General features: G+C 38.5%; 1 protein-coding gene across 5 annotated transcripts in view; it reads left to right on the top strand.

Annotated features, from left to right (window-relative positions):
* The window catches only part of UBE3D (ubiquitin protein ligase E3D), a 165,072-nt gene that overhangs the window by 65,694 nt on the left and 83,726 nt on the right, over nt 1-15,652 (top strand). Inside the window, exon 8 of one of the 5 annotated variants that reach the window (XM_017742825.1) lies at nt 13,381-14,334. The exons of the other annotated variants lie outside the window; for them this stretch is intronic. Within the exon in view, the coding sequence (XP_017598314.1) occupies nt 13,381-13,401 (21 nt within the window). The 3' untranslated portion in view covers nt 13,402-14,334. Of the gene's footprint in view, nt 1-13,380; nt 14,335-15,652 lie in introns of those variants that run through there. 5 annotated transcript variants of the gene reach the window in all.

Genomic DNA, 15,652 nt, shown 5'->3' with positions numbered 1-15,652 from the left:
AAGAGTGTTTGGCTTTAAATTATTAAATGCCTATGTTTGGGTTTTTTTCCTGGTTTTGAATAGTCATGGTTAATTGAGAAGAAAGATACCAGGGTTCTGAGATTCAGAATCTTCTGGTGATGCTACAGTATGCAAAAGGTCATTATTTCAAAAGGTCAGTCCTGCTTCTGCAGTGGAAGTTGCTGTCCTGATGCCAGTAAGTGGGGTCAGTCTGACCTCTGCTTGAGAGTGTTAACTTGCATTTTCCATTGTTGCTGCTCTTTTGACATGCTGGGATAGCAATCTGATGAAGAAACTGATTGAGAAAGGGTTTAGCTCTGGATTCTGTGCTATCAGATGTTTATCCTAGCTTTTGTGATCAGTTTCTATCTCACAGACTTGCCGTAGCAAGTCTGGTTTGTAGCTGGGGCCACATAGAATTCTTGTGTTTCATTAAATTTAGTCCTGTCACTGCAGATAACATCATGTATCATCAACTAATCAAACTTTGTCTTAAGATCCCTCTGGTTCCTTGTACAACCCTTCCTTTTGGAAGACCAGTTCACTTTCAATTCACCATTAATGGATGCATTCATCAAAATTTTCCAAATCTGTCCTGACAGAGAGTAACTATTTAAAATTGTCTGATGCCTGTCAGGGGCGGGAATCCATAAGCTATTTATGAATCTAGATTTGACTCCCATAAGCACTTTATTACATGAATAATTGCCTCCCTTGGACAATAGATGTTCCAATGTGTGTATAGGATCAAAGATCCAGGGCAAAGTTCATCTTCCGAATAACCATGTTGTTGTTGAGGAAATCTTTAGAATCAAAAGGACGAGGGAATTTGTCTCAGGTGAAAACTGTTTTCTTCAGTATTGTTTTCAAAGAGAATGTCATTGGTTGTTTTTAAGTCTTTCTTACTCTCTTGCTAATTTAATAGACTTTTCTCTCATGGGTGACTACTGACAAGAAATACTTAGAAAGGATGCAATTTAAATGTACTGAAGTCAAAGTTAATTGTATTAAACCTTCTTAAAATGCAAGAATCATATAATACCAGGAAAATAAACATCTAGCATGCAGAAATTACATTACTACATTCCTTCTCTCAGTTGTTCTACAAGCAAGCTTTTTCATAATGAAAGACATAAGGGACTTCAATATAGTCTAGACAACCATTTTAATTTCTTGTGATATTCTCAGTCAACTTTTTGACTTTCGAGAGTTCCCAGAGCTGAGGACTCATGCTGCCCATGGAGAGTCTTCCCAGTATCTCCATAGTTAAATTTTATTTATTTTGTACATCATGCTCTACTCTTAAAGAAATGTGTCAATAAACAAAGTAATAATAAATCTCACACATCTTGCAACACCTACTACCCCATAGATCTTTGCTTTTAAAAATCTTCACTTTATTTACTGTTACTACTGTATAAAATTAATAGTATATCTTGATGAAAAGAGGTTTAACTTGGAAGATTGATGTTTGAGTCTGCTTTCAAAAAAAACCCCACTTGAAAGCTTTTATCTTCAACTACCGTAGTGCTGAAGGAAAAATATTCTAAAAATTGTAAATACTGTATTTTCTTATGAAGTTTCAAGGTCAGTAACTGTTCTTTTTACCAAGAAAAGATCTGTTTTCATGAGTTTGAGCCTTAAAATGGATGGTTTCAGCTTTTGTTCTGATTGCAGTTGGCAAAAGAATATGCTCAATCCCTAGAAATAAAAATCAGTTTTACCTAGTAATGGCTATAGGGATCTTAGAGGCCAGAAATCCACACTATAAAAGTACCTAATATAATTTAGGAGCTCAAATCTCACTGAGAGTGGCCTTAAAGTCCTACATCCTTTAGAAGCTTTGAAAATGTTTTATTACCCAACCAGTGTTAAGCAGTGTTTACTGAATGCTTGGCCATTTAATAGGCATCAGGAGATTGTACAGGAACAGGATGACCTGGGACCAAAGGACAGCCCTGCTCAGATTCCGTCCCCCGGGAATGAATCATAGTAGGAAAAGACATTTTCCTGAATACCCCTTAGTTACTGTGGTTTTATATTTTCTTCTGTGTGTCTCTCTATTTCACAGGATACAAATGAATGCCTTATACAATTTTTTTTTCCTTCATCTTCTTGGTTTGTGCTTTTATTGCAGCCATATAATCTTCTAAACACCTGTTCCTGTTTTAACTCAATCTTAATCTCTTGCCAAAAACTGAACTGTGGTAAGAATGCAGTAGTCCCAATAAGGTGTTAAAAATAAAATAGTGGTTGATACTTAAATACCCATTTATATACACAAACAAATTAATCCTCATACCTCATGCAGGGAGGTATTTATTCTCATTCCAGTTTTAACTGCCAGGAAGCAAAGAGAGAATTTAAGCAGCTAATTTTTCAAAGTTGCTTTTTTTCCAAAAAGTTTTCAAAAGGTAATCTAATGAAGACATCTGTTCAACCTATCTAGTTTCAAAGTGTTACATAACAGTGCTACATTCTCCTTTAATCTCCTCTACTGTTTTCTTTAGAGTTGTGGTAGAGTTGACTGTTCGGATTACATGTAAAAATAAAGATTGTGTGTAAATGTGAGCATATAACCAAATACCTCTCAATAAAAGATATCAGTTATTTCTGTTTTCTAATGCATCCATTCTATGTCATGCTCCCTCTGCCCCCTCCTCACATCTTACTGGTATTTCAAATCATAGTCAGGTAGCATTTGGGTTTAGTATGTTGAGAAATGGGTGTGCACACAGGCGATGGCCACTTCTGACACTGTGGCAACATTGTATATGTGACAAGATATCCCGGAAGTTTCAACATTACATCAGTGTGCTCTGCTCCTGTAGCACTTGCTAAGGAAGACTCTAAGAAACCCAGTTTACATCTGTGTACTGGTTTCTGTGACATAACTAACTATAAATATTGCAGGAAATGAAGAGGGTAGACCATTTCCTGGCTTTCAGGGTTTGGTAGATTTTCTTTTTAGATAAAAATGTAGCAGTTTAGAGACAAAAGCAAAATTAAACTGCAATTATACCCTCTGGGCCATCAGCAAGTATTAACCAAAGTATTATTATCAAGAGTATTAACCAAAGTGATTGGCTTGTTTCCTTGTGGTTTCTCTATTTGTAAAGCACCTTACCACAGCAGTTTTTAATAAATCTCTTCTGACAATCCATTCGAAGGCAGAGCAGGTGACCTCTGGTGCTGCTCTATAATTTCTCATGCCAGTTTTACCTGTCCATTGGGTTTTCTAAGGCATTTCAGTGTAAGAGATGAGAAGGTTGTCTTATGACTGGCCTCAAACAGACTCTGAACAGGTGCCTCAATTTGGACAAAGAGAGACTGATTTTCATTAAATTAAAATTCAAAGATGCATTGACCTACAACATGAATATCTAATGTCTCTGGTGTCTTGCCAGTGCTGAATCCTGGAGATAACTGTATTGCTATTACACTCGGAGTTACGGAGAGCGTGAGGGAAACCCAAATAATTTCTTTGGTTGCTGCCTGTGTGATAGCCTTGTTAATGCACCCCAATTACATCTCTAGTTTAGTGCAAATGCTTGCCCACGCTTCAGTTTTTAGCAAGATATGCTGCTTTCTTCTCAGGTTTCCAGTTCAGTTCCTTGTTTTCTTTAGTTTTCCACCATGCTTCTTCAAAACGTGAAATAATCTTAGCCTGCTGTTTTACTTCAATAAAGGGCAAGGGAGTTGAGGGGAAAAAAAAGACAAGAAACACAAGCAAGGAAAGGCATCTCCAGCCATGCCCTGAAGGGGATTCTGGCTTCTAGATTTTACCTGCTGCTGCAGCTGGGAAACAAATGACTATTTTTGTAGTAATCTTGCTTTTCCTGGAGAAACTGTGAGCATGACTTTATCTCCTACTGCAGTATATCTGACATAGTACAGGCTAGAGGTAAATCCTGTTGAAAAATGTATTGTGTGGGTTTAAGGGAGAAGGATTGATTGGAGTCATAAAAACATTTTTAGGGGTAGTGATTAAAAATAGGAGCAAGACAATTTGAGTTACTTTGGTAAATGATTCTGTAATAGGGAATAAGAGAGAAAATGTTAGTTTTTGGTGAAGGGATCATTTGAGCTGGAAAACTAAGCTGGTAATAGAAGACTGTATTGTTCATTTTTCTGGTTTGAATGATGCAGCACTTGAAAGTCCCCTTTCTGTTTTAGACTGTGCTACAGTACTTCATAGCTAGAAGGAGAGGAAAAGGAGAGGAAAGGAGACATATGCCAGCTCAGAATCCAGCTGTGTTACTGTGTAGTAAAGACCTAAAAGCAGTTCTTCTCTTTCACATATGTTAGCACTTCCCTCTCTTTCAGACATAATAGGATTGAAATAGAGTAAGAGGGTATTTTGGTGAGATAGGATGCTTCATAAACTTTGTTGCAGAGAATACCACCTAAGAGCATCTAATTGAGAGCAACGGCCATGCAAATGACCATAACATCACACATATGGATAAGGCAGCATCTAATCAAAGACATAAGTGCATAGTGTGCTGTGGAACACACCTGACATTCACCATACTTTATCAGCTTAATTTTGAGAGAGGAAATTCACTGTTAAAGGGAGATTATGTGGCCACTTTGTTGACCCTATTTATTCTCTCTGGAATTAGGTACATCTCACTTGCTTCATGGTCAACAAAATAAATCTATATATTTCTCTATTTAGACCTTTCTTTTATAAGACAGCAGGCTATTCATTGCACCTTGTTCAGGGCTTTTTTCATCCTCTTCTTCAATGCTGAAATACTATAAGAGGTGCAGTTGCTGAATGCCACAGCAGCACCATTGTGTCAGTTCTTTTCCTTTCTGGGGGAGATACAGCAGTATATTATTGATTCTGAGCAGTTGAAACAGATTCCCAAGAGGCCAAAGAAACTTAGTGGCATAAGAACTGCAAAAACAGAGCAAAGGCTTTTGAGTGACGTGGTGTGCTAGTTTGAAACCAAACCAGTGGAAGATTGCAAGTCAGAATTATAATTTAATAGGAAAATTAAAATAAATGCAGTAACTACAATAGTACAGTGACAGAGTCAGGATACAACCTGATACCCTCTTAGTCAGGGTGGTGGTGGCAGTCCAGATGAAGTGGTCCTGTTGAAGCAGTGGTCCTGTAGAAAAGGGTCTGATCTTCACCTGACAGTCCAGTGGTGTAGTTCTTGTCCTCTAGGAGTCCTACAGGTAAGGGCTGTTCATGCTGTTCTAAACCCCAGATTATAGCCAGGTGGGAATGCTTGGCTCCTCCCCCTGGGTGGAGCATCTCACAATGGGTTGATGTAATTCTGTGAGTCATGCTGTGGGTCCTTGATTGCCCATTAAACAGAGATAGCTCCCGGAGGGAGTTATCAAGGATGAGTCATGGTAGGAAATAAGGAACACTGCCCCACCTGCTTTAACAGTTTGTGAAGATGATAATAGAATACATACTTTTGGTTACATCTTACATTGTAACCTAGGGCACATGGCTTTGAGGTAATCATGTGGGAACAAGTCCTGCCCTGACAGCAGACGCTGTGGGCAGGTGTGGAATCGTCTGCTGCAGCGCAGGGCTTGGAAAGGGTGGCAGACTCACCTTCCTCCAATCCAGCCTCGTGACACACCTTTTGGCAAGGCTAAGACGTTTTTAGAAGCTGCATCATATGTTTCAGTTAGGGCTGCCAAGCATTAATTTCTTCATGTCTCTAGCTTTAGGATACAGCTAGCATACAGTAAATTGACACAGCAGCTTGCAGTGCCTCGTTTGTTTTAGGTTAACTTGTGTTTTACAACTGCCCATGCATATATATGCCTAAACAAATGTTTTTCTATGGCAGTTTAAAACTACATGATGCAGAAATATGTGTGCTGCTCTGACTGCATGATTAGTTTGAAGTTTGGTGTGGTGATTACTACAGTAAAAAACAAACTTCATCTGGTTTTGACTAGAAAAATCCTAAATTCCATGATGTTTTTAGCTCAGTTTGCTTTGTATCTGTAATTGCAATGCAACATTAGTACCCAGTTACATCCCCCGTTATGATTTACATTCAAGAAAGTGTATGTAAGACTAGCAAAGGTCAATAATACTATTTCTGTGCCTGTCTTAGTGATGGGTACCACAAGAAGTAATATCTGCAGTAGAAATAAAAATAGTATAGGCTAATGAGGAAGGCTTGGCAGAAAACAGAATAAAGCCGTGAAGTTTTGGGGCTTCTAGATATAAAGAAACAAAAATTAATAGCCATCTCATCCTGAAAGAAAACAAACCCAAAAAACCTTTTCCTTTTTTTCGCACAAAGAACTACTTGATCTAAAATTTTAAAGAATTGCTTGTCTTCATATCAAATAAAAACATGCAGAGATTTATTTTCTACTGGTTTTGCAACTGCCAATGGTTTTTTCTCTAGAGCTTTGGCAAATTTCAGCATGCAACTGTTAACAATAGCGAAGTGATAGCTTGCAGTACACATGCACAGCCTGGTACTTTCGAGGAATCTCTTGCTTGTTCTCATTTACCTCTGTCACATTTCAAATCTAGCTTCATTATTATAAGAAATTAATACTTTAGGAAGGATTATATTGAAAGAATGCATGCTGACTTATAGATGGGTTTATTTCTTAAACCCTGGAGGTACATTACCAGATTGAGAAAGCATATTTAAAGAAGGAAACCCTTGCTTTGGTTGAAATTAATTCCACTAGAAATTGAATGAAAGGAATCTAATTCTCTTTCTGCTTGGTTGTTTTGGTTATATTTCACATTTTCTCCTTGGACAGAAGAAGAAGTGATTTAACAGAGTGGTGTTCTAATCAGTTTCCTCCTGCATTGAAGGCTGGAAAGCTCACAGATGTACAGTGCCTTTCATACTGTACAGCAGAGGACATACCTTTCCCCAGCCTTCTCCTAGGAGTTCTGGGGAATTTGACTCTTCAGATGATAGGTCTGCTGAAGCCAAGTTCTTTCCAGCTTTTGTTGCCAACTCTGTTCCTCTGCTTCTGTGGTAGCATAGCACTGACCAAAATTATGTTTTCTCTAAGACCCTAAAGCTGTTTGAAGCACATACTCATTGAGATGTGAAATTCCCTGCAGATATATCTGCTAAAGAATGACCTTGACCTCCTGCAGAGTGAGTGAGGTAAGAGTCCTTCACAGAATGTCCCCTCCTCCATACCCAAATCTGAGCCCTGTAGGGGTTAGTGGGTCAGACTGCAAAGCTGCTGTTCCACATACCTTTATTCTTTAACCCAATTTGCAGGCTTTTAGTTTGTCGGGATAGCATGGTTCCACAATCTGTGCTTCTGTTGGCTTCATTATTGCCTTCATGACATAGTCCTGTGCAGCACAGTGCTGCTGTGTTTGGCTGAGAGAGTATTCTGGACGTATTTTAGTTTCTGTCTCCTTTAGAACTCGAGCATGGTAGTGCTAGTCATGAACGCTTTTAGATTGACCCTATACATTAGTTTTGTTATTTCATTAAATATTTGAAACTTGGCTTGCACAACTGTATCTGTTCTGTCAATCTGTAGTATCGCAGTATTGACCTTTTCATGGGACTCATATTCCTCTAGAGACATTTTGGTTTGAAAATTTTTGTTTCTATAGTAAAATATTTAAGACTTACCAAGCTAGTGGTATGAAGTTATGGTGCTATGAGCACAGGCTGATGTTTCCTTGGTTTTCTTCAACCAAAAATGCAAAGGAAGGGTAGTTAGATAAAACACCTTTTCATGTTCTGGTGCATACTCAAAACCAGACTTCTCACTGCATGTCCTTTAAAGTTTCTTGGGAAACTTTCCCTATGTGAGAGAACCTGCAGCTACTATTGTTGACATGCTGTGTTAAGTGGCTGCCATTGATGAGCTGTGGAGGGGATATTAGAGCAGCCAAGTCTACTTACATGGCCTCCGTGCCGTAGGAGAGATGGGCACCTAGTGACCTAAGGTTCAACTACTATCACAAGAGCCTGGAGTACAGAAGAAAAAGAACTAAACATCAGTGTAACAGAGGACAGCTTGGCTGCTGGAGTGTAGCTGGTGAGTTTGCAGGCTACCAGGAGGCCCTCTTGGGGCATGTAAATACTATACTGTCAAGGTACGGTCATCTCAATGATTGATGGGTTTGATCATCCTGGAGGTCTTTTCCAACTGTAGTGATTCTGTCTCTGGCTCCTCTCATTCTTCCAGTAGTGAACATGCTGCTTTCCTCTCCAATTTCCTCTAAAAATACCTTTGCTCTCCCCAAAAGCCACCCCAGAGATCTGAGGATGATATGCACCAGCTTGGTAACATTCAAGTCTGGAAAAGACAGCTGCTTTTTTATGGGTCTCTGGATTCAGTGGGAGCAAGTGTAAATATAGCAGTTAATGTTCTTTCACGTCTCTGCTCATCTAATGCCATCTGCTTTGTGTCCATTCATTCAAACTGGTGCCAAAATGTATTTCTGGAACAGGTTATTTGTGCATCAGCAGACTTGATCCCAGATTGTTAGGCGAGAACAAATATATAAACTGTATGGTGTGGGTAGGCAGGTGAACTCTTAAGATTTAATGTGGCTATTTATAATCAGACATTGCCAATAGTTGCTAATCCACAGGGTAATGGTAACAGTTATAACTTGTCACTGTTTCTGGTGGTGGTGAAGGAATGGAAGGAACAGTTTCCCCTCTGGGAAAGGTCTTATTCCTTTGAGTGCTCTGTCCGTTTTCATCACCTATGGCAACACCAAACTTCTTGCAGAGTTTATCAGAAATCAAATATTTATAGAGCTGGGGCCTAGACATGGTGCAGATGCTTTAATCCTCCCACTTGTTGATCTGTCTTTATTTTAAAGGAGTGAGAAATGTGTCAGGCAGGGTTATGGCCTTCTCTGTCTGTTTATGCACATTGTCCCTGTAGTGGTATTAGTGCGTTATTAAATATGGGGATAAGGGATATGTAGGTTCATTTATATTCACATAAACATGTTTCTATCACTTTGTCTGATTCTTTTTTCAAGGTAGAAGTGTATTCTATGTACAGGGCATCTTGACTGCAACATAATTGCAACTACCCAAGCGTTTATACTATCTGTAGTTATTAAGGCTTAAGCCATAACACTTAGCACTAGCTGTAACATTTGTGAAAATACAAATCTGGATGTGAATTAGACTGGTCTGAGGCTTTGAGTATATGTTATCTTTCAAATCCAGCTGTACATGTGGACAAAAACACTATTCCCAGCTTTTCACTCTCCTTTCCACCAGAGATTAGTCTCTCCCCTGTGATCTGCCAGCAGAATTGTTTGTGCAAGCCCTCCCTTTCCTGTTTCTAGGATAAATCCATCCATTTAGTGCAGACCAGAGGCCTGAGTTTGGTGTATCAGTCTGATTTCACCAGATACTAGGTAGAAACTTTGAAGTGGTCTTTTGTGGGGAGAGAGGAATGGTAACTTGCAGCAGAGGATCACCATGTGCCTGTGAGATTAATGTCATCCAGCACAGCTGGATCTAGTAGCAGAGGTCTGCCCACCACTGTCCTTGTCTTTTTGGGAAGGTTATTCTCTTCCTGTGCACATGGGTGGCATGGCATTGCTTGATTACCTGTCAGCCTTGAGTGGAAATAAATACAGCATTTGATGTTGATTGTAGGCTGTAGCCTTGCTGGTGTGTAATCAACGTTTCCTCTGCAGTCATTTCATCTCACCTGATTTCACACTAGCACATGTGCAGGATTTAAGCGTAGGTATCTGTCTATGTACAGACTGTCTGTTACAGTAGATATGATTTAAGATAGCCACGTAAGTTGTGTTCTTCTAAAACACAATGTAGTATTATGAACTGTGCGTGGTAGTGTTTAAAAATTGGTCTGATGTTCAAAGAAGATAACAGTAAAATGCCTTTTATACGTTTAAGCTTCAGGTTTGAGCCTGGTGGTGTTTTATTCTTTGTGGTGCAGTGAAAAAAACTACAGCAGTCATATTTCAGGAAGCATTCAAAGATTTAATAGGTTCATTTTCTTCTGCTGAAACTGAAGCATACATAACTACTTTCAACCCTCTTTTTTCCTTTATAATTATGCAGGAGTAAAAAGAAGTACAATTCCCTCTCTAAAACTAAAGAGAAATTCTGTATCTTCTACATACTTTTGTTTAGCTCTTAGGAGAAACATAGGTATTAAAAATCCTTCATTGTCATATTTGAGAGACATACATAGGGATTTTTATGCACCATTCACTTGGACTCCTTTAAAGAGAAAAGCATAAGGAGAGTTTCAAAGCTTGTGTTCCAGCATGGGAATGCAACTTTTGACATATTATTTCCTGTTTTGTGGAAGTAAGGATCTTGCTCCTGTTCTGGTTCTTGCAGCTGATTCAAAGATTGAACTTTTTCCTTGCTGAGCTGATTTGTAGATTGCATTTCTTTAAAATATGTTGTTTAGCTGCCTCTATCATGCTCCTGCTTCTCTTACAGCAGTCATCTGCTCTGCCTGCTCACCTAGTGTTAGCACTTGGTAGAAGGGATTTCTTTTCACCAGCTTCAGCCATCTGGAAGCACCTTCTTTTATCTCCTAAATTTGTTAGGTTTCCATAGTTTTAAAAAATACTTTCTGAAGTTACAACTGTTTTCTTTCCCCTTTTATTCCTTGGTGTTTGGACATATTTCACCAGACCAGATTGCTCATAGCAAGTAGGATTTGAACTAGATAATCTCTATGGTCTCTTCCACCCCAAACCATTCTGTGCTTTTCCTGAGAAAGCCAAGAGAGCACATCCTCTAAAACTGAACATCACTACCTGGATTTCTTAACTTGTCCTGACTCCAAGAGATTTTAACAAAGTTGCTGCTGCTTTATTGTTTACTGAAAGAGTGATTTTGTAAGATATATCTATTGTTCATATATCTATGGTGCTCTGGTGCTCCCTCTGTATTGATATCTCTTAGAATGCTTGAAAATCTGTGGTTTATGTTTGTTCATTATCCAGAGGTCTTAGCAGCTTCTGGCTCTGTGGAGACTAATGGAATAGAGGGCTGAGATGTACTTGATACTCTGTGACAGAGTAAGATTAAAATCTTGAGAGGAAAGGAAAAACTGAGAGGAAAAGAAAAAAAAGTCTCCTGTCATAGAAGTATGGATGGTAGAGTACATAAATTTTTCTTAAGGGTGGATTAATACTGGTTGAGTGCTTTAAGAAGGGGACAATATGCTGAGATAAGGTCAATAAAAAAACTGATTAGAGAACTGACTTTTATTCTGAATTTAGTAATAAACCTGTGTAGATGAGATAACTGTTTGGCAAATTATTTTCCTTTCAAAATGCATTTATAGCAATGAAATATTGGATGTGCAGACTTTGCTGAAAGCATTGCTACTAAAGCTGGAAGAAGCTAGTAGTTAGTTGTCTGTCTTGTAGAGAAAGTATCCTAGTAGATGGAAAACTGGGGGAGAACCACTTAGTCACATTTTTCCAACTTAGAGTAATTCATTTATTATGTAGAACATACAGTTTACTGCTGTTTAGAGATCCAACTGCATCTACAGTAACAGTATAATAAAGGAATATTTTATATGCTTCATGTTGAACTTTGGATGGATAAGGTGAAACTTCATAAGTGGTTTAGTTTCAGTTGATTTTGTTCTCAAGTATTTTCATGGGTTGCAGGTGTTTTTTTGAACAGCTTATGATTTCCATTTTTTTTGCTGGCTATGTCGGCTGTAGGGATGATCTAATGTGCTCTTTTCATTCACATTGGTAGTAAATATAAACACAGACAGTGATAAATTATTCCTCTTGTTGCTTTTCAGTTTATTGGGCAGTAGGAGAGCCTAGCAGTCTAGGGAAACATTATGTTGCAAATAACTCTCTCAGAGGAGAGGAAAAGCGTATTTCATACATTATAAAATATAGCAAGCAGTCGAATTAAGCAAATATATCCACTCTAATGGCACTTCAAAACTGTGTAGCAAAGGAGTCTGCAATCACAGGTAAAAAAATCTGCTTAAAATTTTGAGTCTTGTGTATTGAGATGGTTATTGCTTTTCTCGATTTTTCTATTTTTTCCTTGCCATGCAAGGACAAATCTCCTACATTGTTAAGGTCAATGTGAGTTTTGTCTTTGATTTGACTGGTGCCAGTGTTTCATCCCTAGCCTGTATAAGTTATGACTTTTCCACAGAGGTAAGATTTTATATTTTTCAATAATTATGTATCTGTCTCTATTCATCTGAGCAACTAAATCATGAGAAAGGTGACAAGCATATTGATTTTGCTTTCATATTTTGTCTTTGAGAGTGGTAATCTTTGGCATAGTGGATACATTTCCCAACATGATGAGTAGTCTCTGGCTTTTACAACACCCCTTGGTTGAGCTGACAGAAATGATTTTGATGTAGCAGCTTACTGCTGGAAAATGCTGATGGAGCTGAATGAAAACACTCTGTGGGAATGTGTCAGTGTGATGAGATTTTCATGAGAAAGCAGACCAGTTTCCACCCTGGACAGCGAGTGGTTTGCTGGCAAGGTTTGCCTATAGACATTTCTGAAAATGTATGTTCTTTAAATCATAGAATCATAGAATGGTTTGGGTTGGAAGGGACCTTAGAGATCATCTCGTTCCAACCCCCCACCACAGGCAGGGACACCTCCCACTAGACCAGGTTGCTAATTTAACTTTCTCCATTAGTATCCTGCAGATCCTGAAGAAGGCTAAATAAAGTCAAAACCATACAGGAGAAACTGCTTCATGCATGTGACCAAGAACAAATGAGTTTGGGACAGCAGAAATCCTATAGGTCTCTTGTATTTGATAGATCACCTTCCCTCTAAATAGCTGTTAGACAGTTCACTTAGTGCAGTAAAGAGAACAGGTACATCATTTGCCATCTTCTGATCATATACAAATATTTGTCTTCTCCCCTCAGGTAGGATTTTGGTTCCTGGTTATTTCAAAATGTAAGATATTTTTCTGTATGACTTCGGACTTTTCATTGTGACTTTGGAATCAGGATTTGACTTACAGTGGACAGCACTGTTCAACAAACTAATATTCAGACAAAACAGGGAATGTATCAAAGATTTAATCTAAGCTAGTTTAAAAATACTATCAAATAGCCTTTTAAGTTAGAAGAGATAAACATTGTGCTTTGTTATCCTGGAGGAAAAAAGAGTTTTAATTCTGCAACGTGCAGTGCTTGAGCAAAAAGAGAAAGTTTGGGAATTTTTAGATCTTAAGTAGAGAAGAGGTGGGAAAGTAACACTGCTTTCAAATATAGCCTCTGTTTTCTCATTGCATTAATGTGTTATTAAGTAAAAAGATTATTATAATACATAATTTCTGTTGATACAAAGAAACATTTTTGTTTTACCTGCAATGTTGAAACTAATTACAGTATTGTTTTTGCTTCCTTTTATAGGTTGCCTTTTTGAAGATGTGAACAAAGATACCTGTGTTGAAAACTATTGTTAGATTTATTTTCAGCAGAAATGTGTACAGATAACTTCTAATGGTGTGACTTCTAGAAAAAAATCCACTGGCAATACAAAAGAAAATGGAGTGTGGTGGGGTGGGTGGGTGTATTCTTCATACCTGACTGTGTTTCAAAACCAAAGACAGAGTTGATTTTTGTATCCAGTGCATTCTTAGATGTCATTCTAAGAGTGACTTACCTGTCACTCTTCTGACATCCAGCTGGGATGACTATTATGATGTCTTCATTGCCAAAAGGAAATCCCCTGTTTATCTTGTACTACCTTTATCAGTGTTTGATAGCAATGTATATATCCTTAGGAAAGTTCACAACTGGTAGCAAATATTTTAAAATGTCATGGATACTAATGTGAGTTCTTTACCTTCTTTGTTCTGTTGAAGTTAGAGGTCCAACTTTAAAACATAAAATCTGTTTTTTGTAAAACTTACATTTTTATCATGTATATTGTTTCTGCATTAAGGTTTACCTCTCCACTTGAGAGTGAAGGAAGACAGTTTCTGCATTCCTACACCATATATAGATTTTTTTAAAAATTGATAATATTTTAGAAAACCAAGGTTTTATAGTTATTTGGAATAATTATTATTTCAAGGAAAGTTAACATGCCCTTTACTCATTAAATGATCCTAACGTGGGAAGTGATCCTACGAAGTGTTGGACACCTGGGTTTTAAACATCCAAAGACAAGTAGCTGAGGCCTCACAGTCCCCAGTCTGGATATAATTTTTCTGTTATTATTTTAGTTTTCGGTATTGAAGGAAGAACAAAATTGTTCTGACTTTTGTATTCAGGGACTAAATTATCTAGCTCCAAAATATTTTATTTATGCACCAATGTTGAGTCATTTTATGAATAAAATATTTTTTCTAAATTAGTTTACCATTTGTTCTGCCTAATTTCTGTGACAGTTTCAGCTTCCCAGAGTATGACTGAGCAATTTGCAGAGGGAAATCATTCATATGACACCAAAATATTCCAGCTTTAAAATCTTTTTCAGCCTCTTTAAATGACCCCTGTTATTGGTTTGCATGTATGGAGCAATCTTAAGTCAGAGAATTTTTATGCTGCTGAGGTTCAGTCTCTGTTGTGTCCTGCCTCTTTAGATACTGTGGCCATAAAGAGTTAATCTGCCTCTGGTAACATACATGGATCCAGAAAGATGAGTGCAGACCTTTCATTGGGAGTATTCTGGGGGAAAAAAAGCCCTTTTAGAGATGAAATACAAATCAACCCAACCCAGTCTGGTCTATTTCTCACCTATAGGAGTTAATGGCTCCCATCATGCTGCTACATGTGCTGCAGCAGGCTCAGGAAGCAAATACTGAGAGAGTGCATTGTAAAAGAGAGAGCAGAGTGTACTCTTAAAACATTAAATTTCTTGTCAGCTTGTTCTCTGCCTAGGTGTGCTTTAAGCTTTTCCTGGTTCTGTTTTACCCTGTGCATTAGTGGGCTGGATCTGCCTGGGGTGGAGTTAATATTCTTCATAGCAGCCTCTGTGGTGCTGTGGTTTGTGGCTCCAACGGTGGCTCCAACATCAATATTTTGACTATAGCTGAATGTTCTCTTATTTTCCACTCCTCACCACTTTCTCCAGTAAACAGGGGCAAGAAGTTAGCAGGGGGGACACAGCAGGGACAGCTGATCTGAGTTGGCCAAGGGGATATGCTGTACCGTATAGCATCAAGCAGAGCAGTGAAAGTGGTGGTAGAGGAAGAAAGGGGGAGAGGGATGTCTTCCAAGTTTGTGGTTGCTCAGAGAATACCTGAGCACTGGTCTGCTTGAGGGAGGTGATGAGTTACTGCCTTTGAATCACTTGGTTCCATTTTTGTTTGATTGTTCTTTTGTTTTTCCTCTTCATTTATGTCTTGGTTTGAAAGGCAGGTGTCTGCCAAGGAAGACAGGAGTCTCCCTTGAAATGAAAAAAAAAATGCAACCCCCTTCCCTCTTAATTATTGTAATTTTGAAATTAAGGGGCTTTCAGGCAAAGACATGAGGAATAGGAATAACAGTTCTTTACTATTATATATCTATATGTGTATAACAAGTCAAACAAAGAGCAATAACCATGGCAGTAACAGCAAACAATCACAAACCCAGTCCCAGCCTTCTCGGCTGTCGGGCCCTTTCCCCTCGGGTGCAGTTCCGCTCGCAGCCGGCAGGGGCGCTGGCGGCTCCCGGTGAGCAGGGCAGGTGCGAT

This window comes from Corvus brachyrhynchos, unplaced genomic scaffold (genome assembly GCF_000691975.1).
Source record: "Corvus brachyrhynchos isolate BGI_N302 unplaced genomic scaffold, ASM69197v1 scaffold87, whole genome shotgun sequence".
NCBI lineage: Eukaryota > Metazoa > Chordata > Aves > Passeriformes > Corvidae > Corvus > Corvus brachyrhynchos.
Note: the sequence above shows the minus strand (reverse complement) of the source record. Positions and strands in the feature narration are given on the sequence as shown.